This window comes from Sinocyclocheilus grahami, unplaced genomic scaffold (genome assembly GCF_001515645.1).
Source record: "Sinocyclocheilus grahami isolate Dianchi unplaced genomic scaffold, SAMN03320097.WGS_v1.1 scaffold508.1, whole genome shotgun sequence".
NCBI lineage: Eukaryota > Metazoa > Chordata > Actinopteri > Cypriniformes > Cyprinidae > Sinocyclocheilus > Sinocyclocheilus grahami.
The window spans coordinates 468,382-477,857 of NW_015505687.1; the positions used below are offsets into that span (position 1 = coordinate 468,382).

Below are 9,476 nucleotides of genomic sequence, written 5' to 3' on the forward strand. Positions count from 1 at the left end.
GGTGGCGACAACAACAATACTACAGCGAGAATCAAAGTTACACCGTTCTTTCTTTGCGTGAACATTTGGGCAGTGTTATGCAAATCTTCCCACATTGTGGCGTAGACATTTGGGGGCGTGTTTAAACGAGCCGTTTTAGGAGGGTGTGGACCAGTCTTAATTTTTATAAAGAATATCTCTTTGGGTTTGAGACTTTAGTCTTTGCAACTTTAGGGATCTTATCTATTCACGAACAGCTTGTAACACTCCAAAGAGAAAGGAAACCTTGAAATCGCATCATATGACCCCTTTAAAATGTAGTTTATTCTTGTGCTGGCAAAGCTAAATTTTCAGCAGCCATTACTACAGTCTTCAGTGTCATATGATATGATAAAAATGTTAAATATGTTATAAAATCAATCTAATATGCTGATTTGATGCCGTGATGAATCCATAATAATTTTTTCAGGAGTCCTTGATGAATAAAAAGTTTAAAAAATAAGAATGTTTATTCAAAGCATAAATATTTTGTAACAATTTAAAAGTCATTACTGTTGCTTTTGATCAATTAGATACATCTTTGCTGAATAAAAGGGGATCCGTTTTCAGCCAAGTATTGCAAGTATTGCAGTCAAGGATAAAAAAAAAATACGTGTGAAATCAAAATTTAAAAACGCAAGAAAAAATATATTGCACAAAATTTAAAAATGAAAGCAAAGTTTTCAGAATAGCAAACAATGGTCACAGATTAACTGATTCGACTGATTGGCTAGAGGAGCTGTCAATCTAGAACTAGTGGACCAATGACGATGCGTAAGCCCGCCCTGATTTACACGATACTCTAACTGCAACATAGAACATGGAAACAAGAGCTAAGTGAAAAACTGCATAAGCATTAAAAAAATTTAAATATGAGCAGAAAATGTCTGAGAGCACAAACAGAGAAATATAACCAAGGAAAATAGGATTTAGAGTGCAAATCAGATAATTTTGCATTAATATTGCAGTTTTGTGCAATATGATTTTAAATGTGTTTAAAGTTTTGATTCATGCGTATTGCTTTTTAAAATTTCATTATTACATTTTTGATTTACGCTTATTATTTTTCGATCCGTGACCATTGTTTGCTATTTTGAAAATTTTGCTTTCAGTTTAAAATTTTGTGCAATATATTTTTTTCTTGGTTTTTAAATTTTGGTTGCAGTCTTATTATTTTTTTATCCATGACTGCAATACTTTTGGTGTAAAATTTATCCCATATTAGAGCCCTGGTAATTTTGCAGCTTCATGGCTATAATTAATACAATTTTGTATTTCAGAGGAAATTGTGGTACAGGAAGGAGCAGCTAAAATGGTAAGAGAACCTCTCTTCACTTCAGTTTTAATGAGAAGCTGAAGTCATTATTTTGATTGTTAATTCAGGTTCAAAGCTAATGTTTTAACGCTGCTAGGAATGTTAATTATGTTGTGGATTGATCTGACTCTGGACTAAATGTCATGAAGCCCCAGGGCTCAACAAATTCTCTAAAGACAGGGGAAAATTACCACGGTATAAAAGGGTGAGGTTAAGGGCAACTTTAAAAAGACCAAGACAGAGGTTGTTATCAGTACAGACCGGGCTCACACTACAGGAGTTTTAGGCTGACTTATCCCCGATTTACCCCTCCCGACAATCTGAGAAAAAATCTTGCACACATGTATAATCTAGCACATGTATATCTAAACATTAGCTGAACGTCAATGACGATCTGCTGTGTGAGATCACACGAGGTGCTCCCTCTGGCATGATAATTTTAATAATATCTTGTAGTGTGTGAGGCACTACGATTTTCAAATCTTGTAATGTGTGCATGTTCAAGATTTGAGAAAGGAAAATCTGTTAATATTCTCCTTATGTGCGTGCTGCAACCAGATTTCATGATCGGTTAGGATTTAAAGTGGACATTGTATGAAATGGTCACTTTTTTAGCTTTTTTTTTTTTTTGCATTTAATTAGGTTTCTGGCGTGTCTGCCAGCTCAGAAAAAGCTGGAAAGAAAACATGCAGCCAGGTCGTTGTGGGGGGTCTGAGTCTGAAACTGTGTCATCCAGCAAGTTGTTTCAATTTGCAGCCGGTTTCTAGATAGCTCGCTATTTGAATAAGACCAGAATACCAGAATAAGAAATAAGAAGAATAAGAAGACCAGAATAAAAATGTCCTGAAAATTTACTCATCCCCATGTCATCCAAGATGTTCATGTCTTTCTTTCTTCAGTTGCAAAGAAATTAAGGTTTTTGAGGAAAACATTTCAGGATTTTTCTCCATATAGTGGACTTCAATGGTGGCCAATGGGTTGAAGGTCCAAATTGCAGTTTCAATGCAGCTTCAAAGGGCTCTACACGATCCCGGCCTAGGAATAGGGGTTTTATCTAGCGTAATGATCTGTCATTTTCTAAAAAAAATTTATATACTTTTTAACCACAAATGCTCGTCTTGCACTAGCTCAACTTAACGCATTGCGTAGTCACGTTGGAAAGGTCACAATCCGTAGGGTTGTGACGGTGAGGAAATTTTCCCACCGGTTAATCGATGTGTGACAATACCGGTATCACCGCGGGGGCAGGGCGTTCCCTATTTTCCTCGATTTCCTTCGGCTTTTAAATAGCTTATAAAAGCGGTGTGCGCATTTTATTTTAACTTTCAAATAGCGGCAATTCGGAGTAAAGCAATTGTTCGTTTTTAGTTCGTTTGAATTTTCCCTCTTTTCCTCACTTTCCTTCACTTTTAAATAGCTTAAAAACGCCGTGCGCATTTTACTTTCACTTTTGAATTAGCGGTCAATTGCTTGAATGCAACAACAAAATACAACGTCAAACTCACTTTAGCGTATATATAAAACATAGAACTTTTATTAACAAAACAAATAAAAATACACCATGCTATAGGGCAAGCTATGCTTAATGTAAAATAACAAATAACTTACATAAAGTTTAATAGGTATGCAAAACTGGAAATAAGTAAACATGTATAATATATAACCAGCATGTCAACATATTCTGTTACACCAAATACACAAAATAATGACCTTTAAAAAAGCATCATATGACCCCTTTAACACCGGTATCACCATCAGTACCGTCTATCGCGGCAAGCCTAGTGTGACGTAGGCGGAAGTACCGACCCAGTGTTTACAAAGCAAACGTGCAAAGAAATGCAAATGCCCTTTACAAAAAAAGATAAAACCACGAAGTCGGACGATTTTGAAGTTGGAGGAGAAAATGAGATGGAGTTTTTCGCACTACCCTACCTTTATGAACCAGAATACAGAGGCGAAGAACGAACCACGCGTGACCTTTCCAATGTAATTACATCATGCGTGAAGTCACGGACGTGCATCGCAGAGCTAGTGCAAGATGTGCATTTGTGGTTAAAAAGTATATAATTTTATTTTTATTTTTTTAGAAAATGACAGATCGTTTCCCTAGATAAGACTATTATTCCTCGGCTGGGATTGTGTAGAGCCCTTTGAAGTTGCACTGAAACTGCAATTTGGACCTTCAGCCCATTGGCCACCATTGAAGTCCACTATAAGTCGCTAGAGACCGATCCAGATCCTAATAGTTAGAGAGTGGGACTTGTAACCCAAAGGTTGCGGGTTCGAGTCTCAGGTCCAGCAGGAATTGTCGGTGGGGTGAGTGAATAACCAGTGCTCTCTTCCACCCTCAATACCACGACTGAGGTGAGACCCTTGAGCAAGGAACCGAACCCCCAACTGCTCCTCGGGCGCCGCAGCAATATGGCTGCCCACTGCTCCGGGTGTGTGTTCACAGTGTGTGTGTGTTCACTACTGTGTGTGTGCACTTGGATGGGTTAAATGCAGAGCACAAATTCTGAGTATGAGTCACAATACTTGGCCACACGTCGCTTCACTTATATGGAGAAAAATCCTGGAATGTTTTCCTCAAAAACCTTAATTTCTTTGCGACTGAAGACAGAAAGACATGAACATCTTGGATGACATGAGGGTGAGTAAATTTCACTTTTATTCTGGAAGTGAACTAATCCTTAATCCCATAAAGGAGTATGAATGAAAATCAGACAGGATGAGAGAGCGTGGGAAGGTGTTTAGACTAGGTGGCAACAAGAGAGAGCTATTTCTGACACAGCTATTCAGCTATTTCTGACACAAGAGACTATCTCAACCATTCTGATTCATTATTCAGTAAGTGGCTCTCTGATATGACAGCTAATACATCTATACATTCACACACACACACACACACACACACAGACACCTGCCCAATTAGACCATGTGAACCTGTTCTTGATTAATATGCAGACACACGTATGCACATGAACACTGACCAGCCCTTTGCCGTCTCATATTTCCATGTTGTCAGAACCGAATGCTACCATTCCTGTAGGTGCTTTAAGACCTTTACCAGAGGATCTGTAATCTCATCTCTTAATGAGGAAAATTGCTCATTAGTAGAGATGAACTGCCTCTAATGACCAAGCCCAGTGCACTTTTCACTGTTAGATATACTTAGTAATGCAGTCTGCCTTCAGTCTGTGGTCTATGATATTCTGCAGTAAGAACCCTTTAATCAGTTAACTTCTCTCTGTCTCCATAGCAGCCATCATTGCTACGACAACCAGGATCAGGCTCTCCTGGGAGCATGACATCTCCAGGTACTTCCCCTGTCTGCCATACATTGTCCATCACAACAGCTGAACTCCACAGCAAATCATGTGCAATGTCAACTGTGCTAATTTCAGAATCTTTTTGTCAGTCAATGTGAAATGTGCCCCTTTTTAAGAATCCTCAAGGATTTGAAAGAAAAGCATAATTTCTGTTTCATTTTGACTGAGAGAAAATTAAGGACATTGTGAACACCTAATTGATGTCCAATTTATTCAGGCACAGCTTTCAACAGACTGGAGACAAATGAAGTGGTTACTGTGTGATACATTTGTGAGAGGCTCGTTGAAGTTTCCTGAAGGAAAAAAAAACTGAATAAAGCCTCTGCCAATTTAACAAACGTCTTCTTATTCAGCTCCTCTCACAAGCTTATTGTTGTCAGCAATGAAATATGAGGGAGATGAGACTATAACTATAATGACTATGAGGACAGGGACTGGAATTACCGTGACATTTTTCTTGATATATTCCCTGCTTCTCCTCTTCCTCCACTGCAGTAATTTTGTTTCTTTTTGTTGTTAATATAGTGGTGACGGTAAAGAGTTTTTAAACGTACTCCTAAAGAATTTGTTAAAGAGGAAATTGTTGTTGAGATTTAAATGCAAGTATGCTGTGTGCTGTGTTGGCAACAGGATTGTTAGCCATGAAACACATTAACTTTTGGCCCCAAAAACAAAAAGAATATAGGCTACAATGCAAATGATGAACATTCTGAAGGTGCGTAGTGTGCACACTTTACCAGACATGCTACATGTGTCATGTTGGCATTTGATTTGTTCATGCTTTGACTTATGATGTTCTAACTCTAAATATAATTTACTCAAAGAAAAAAAGTTTTTAAACAAGTACAGTTGACCAACGTGGAACAAGTTTTGTGGTGCCAATAACACTCACAGTTAGCCCCTGTATATTTTTAGGGATTAGGGATATCAGTAGGGATTGGTGAAAAACCAACCAAAATGTAATTTATTATTTAAAGAACTTGGAATATATGGCACAAGGAGCAGGGGGTCTTGGGATTAAGTTTGAATCTGGTTGCTACTCACTGCCATTCTATGGACGAGTGTGAGCAGGACTTTTTTTTTTTTCTCAGGTTTTTTTTTTTTGGTCCTAAAAAGAAGAAAGAGCATGACTTGAGTTAATGTTACTGTTCATGTTACTATTCATTATTTTCACAAAGCATTTTTTTTCATATATTGTGGCTTTTAAATGAAATTACTAACTAATTTCATGTTTCATTATATTGATATAGTGGAATTAGTGTTTAGTTGCACTCAAGAGGTCAAGTGGCAGATGCAAGCAGACCAGCATTAGTTTAGCCTATAGTGGAAGAGGATTGCAGGAAGGATGGATTTACCCTCTGAAATAGAGCATGAAACAGCAGGTCTGGGCACTTGCTGCAAAGTGATCAATGGACAATTGCCAAGCTTTTTATGCACCAGCAGACAACGGCACCCTTAACAGTAACAGAGACTTCCAGTGAAGGAAGAACTTTGCTGGAGGAGGAAATGAGGATGACCTTGAGGTCTGATCTAGGGTTGAAATGTTAGAAGCACAGAGAAAATCTTGTCTGTGTTTGTAATGTTAGAGACCAAAGGCACAGACAGATCAAGGAGAATTAAATGTAGATTAGAAGCAAGGATGATACAGCACCACTAGGAGTCACAATGTGGGCTTTTCAGCTCCATATCCAATTTTAGGCTTTGTGAGAGTCAAGCAAAATGTCTTCAGTAAGGATGTTTTACATGATGTAACATTGTATTTACTGCAGTCTGCCTTATAATTCCCACCTTCAGTGAGATTGTAATATTGTACAGGATAGAGTCACTGTTCAGTGAAGAAATAAAAATTATGTTGTCATTTACTCAAGTCCCCTCATGTCTTTCCCAATCCTTATGACTTTACTTCATGTAACTGCAAAAGAATGTAATTTTTTTCATGGAATTTCAATTGGATCAGTGAGTGAACTGGATCAGTCTGATTTGTGAATGAATCCTTTCAGTTCAGATCAGTTCTGTGAACCAGGTCAAGCAAATTACTGAAAAGCTCTGTCACAACACAATAATTTACTGATTATCACAACTTCTCTAATTAATGTGCCAAGAAGAGCTAGAGTGAATTTTTAGTGAATAACGACTTAAATGTTGTTCTGATCGTCAATCCGCGTTATCGTGCCACTTCAGAAGACTTGGAAAACAGCACCCAAACCTAAATGAACCACTTTTATTATATTTTAGGGTGCTTTTGTATCCTATTTTAAGCTTCATCCTTGAATGCATTAGACCCTGTTAATTAAAAATTGCATGCATAAAATTACCTGTACATTTTTCCAAATGTCTCCTTTTGTGGTCAGTGAACGAAATAGGGGTTTAGAGCTACATGAGGGCGAGTTTTTCATGTCTGAATGAATTCTTTAAATAATGGAGGAGCGGTCTGGGAAAAGGTTAGCTAACAAGTTAGCTTCAAGAGAAAGTGATCTTGTGATTGACAAAGTAGTCAGCATCCGTAGGTCATTCAAAGTAGGTTATGAATTAAGAGAGGATGGAAGAGGGTGAACAGTGGTAGCGGAGGGATGGAGAATGATTTGTGTGGGATGGATCTACATGTGTTAATTGTGGAATGATATGCGCATCATGTTTTTTCCACCTCTTCTCTGATCCATGCATTTTGTGGTGGTTTTCTGATTTCCAAGGACTTGAAGTGGAGCAGCAGGAGAGTTCAGAAATAAACTACACCACAACAGTTTACTGTTAGTGTATAGGAAGGTTTATAGACATTGGCAAATAATAGAAGAAGAACACTGTATTCTTGAAGGTTGTTGGCTAAGACTGCTTTGAGCAAGACATTATAACAAGACATTCATCACATCTGTGTTCAGTAAATATAAGAATATGCATGAGCTTTCCTTGACAAAAGAGATAAAAAATTTACACTCATTCAAAAGTAAAAAAAAAGAAAGAAATTAATACTATTATTTAGTAAGGATGAACTGATCAAAATGATCGTAAAGACATAATATTTACAAAAGATTTCTATTTCAAATAAATGCTTTTTATACTTATGCTGTTTATAACTTTCTGCTCATCAAAGAATCCTGAAAAAAATGTATCATGCATCAAATTATTAAGCAGCACAATTAACAACATGGATAATAATAAGAAATGTTTCTTGAGGACCATTCTAATATGCTGATTTGATTTTTGAAGGATCATGTGACACTAAACAAATTAAGCTTTAGCGTTAGTTCTGGCAGGTCACGTGAGTCAAGCTTGCATCAGCTGATTCTCAGCTGATCACATCTACCTATAGGAATACGACACCTATCGCGGCATTCCTATTTTAGCTATATTCAGTATTATTCAGCAGCTTTTCAGCCTGCTCCGGAGCAAATTACCCTCCTCCATCCCCAGCTCCTGGACAGAACTATTGTAATGTCTGCTTAAAATTGATTTGCCATCAATAATGAATAAATGACATTTTAAAATCTATTAAAATAGAAAACATTTATTTTAAATTGTAATAATATTTCAGTCTTACTGTTTTTACTGTGTTCTTGATCAAATAAATGCACCCTGGTGAGAATAAGATACGTCTTTCAAAAACATTTTTAAAAATCTCACCAAACTTTTGAATGGTATATAGAATTTATTTTTAATTAAGATGATGGACTTCCTTCATTAACAGCTCATTTACTCACTCACTTAATTATCAGTCTCACTTATTCTGTTGTACAATTACTCATTTATTTGCCCATTCAATGTATCACTCCTTTACTACATCCCTTACCTCCAAGTTTTATAAATGTTTTTTCATATTGTTTTTGTCAGAGCTTGATGTCTGGAGCTCTCAGTCTCACAGATCAGTGAATACTTCGAAAAGGAAGACCGCACGAATGAAGGAGACTCCAGTGAGAGGAAAAGAGAGAGACAGCAGTCGGGGTGAGGGGGCATGAACTCTATTCTTTGACATCTGACCTTTCCAGCTCTTTTGTCTTTCTATTTAATCATTTTGGAGCTAAAATCTCCTTAATCATGGTAAAAATTACAGTCTCGTAGAACATGGACGATTTTTAAGCTGTTTTGCCTGTACAGGCATCTTTATGATCTCACTTAAGACATATTTGCATGACTTACACTTGCATGACTTACACTTGATAAGCACTTTACAACACTACTTTTATCTAAAATGTTCTTCTACACAATGGGCACAACTGAAGATCAGTATTTATTAAGATATTTTACATACAGTAAATGTTTTCACAAACACATCAAAACTCGCAATATATATATATATATATATAATATTATATTATTAAGAATATTGAAAGCAGGAACTGTGAAACTGTATACATTTTTATACTTGTATTTTTATACTGTTAACCCAAAAAGGTCACTGTAACGCATGGCCCAGAGTGGATAATTGCTTAATTTCGTTGTTCAATAAATAATTACAGTGGGGCAAAAAAGTATTTAGTCAGCCACCAATTGTGCAAGTTCTCCCACTTAAAAAGATGAGAGAGGCCTGTAATTTTCATCATAGGTATACCTCAACTATGAGAGACAAAATGAGAAAAAAAAAATCCAGAAAATCACATTGTAGGATTTTTAAAGAATTTATTTGCAAATTATGGTGGAAAATAAGTATTTGGTCAATAACAAAATTTCATCTCAATACTTTGTTATATACCCTTTGGTGGCAATGACAGAGGTCAAACGTTTTCTGTAAGTCTTCACAAGGTTGTCACACACTGTTGCTGGTATTTTGGCCCATTCCTCCATCCAGATCTCCTCTAGAGCAGTAATGTTGTGGGGCTGTC

The 9,476-nt window shown here is 36.8% G+C and overlaps 1 protein-coding gene across 1 annotated transcript in view; it reads left to right on the forward strand.

The window, feature by feature from the left end:
- LOC107554619 (centrosomal protein of 89 kDa-like) overlaps nucleotides 1-9,476 on the forward strand; it is a 67,813-nt gene that overhangs the window by 10,821 nt on the left and 47,516 nt on the right. The window contains exons 6-8 of the mRNA XM_016237184.1: nucleotides 1,299-1,333; nucleotides 4,593-4,650; nucleotides 8,488-8,598. Coding sequence (XP_016092670.1) covers nucleotides 1,299-1,333; nucleotides 4,593-4,650; nucleotides 8,488-8,598 — 204 coding nt within the window. The remainder of the gene's footprint in view (nucleotides 1-1,298; nucleotides 1,334-4,592; nucleotides 4,651-8,487; nucleotides 8,599-9,476) is intronic.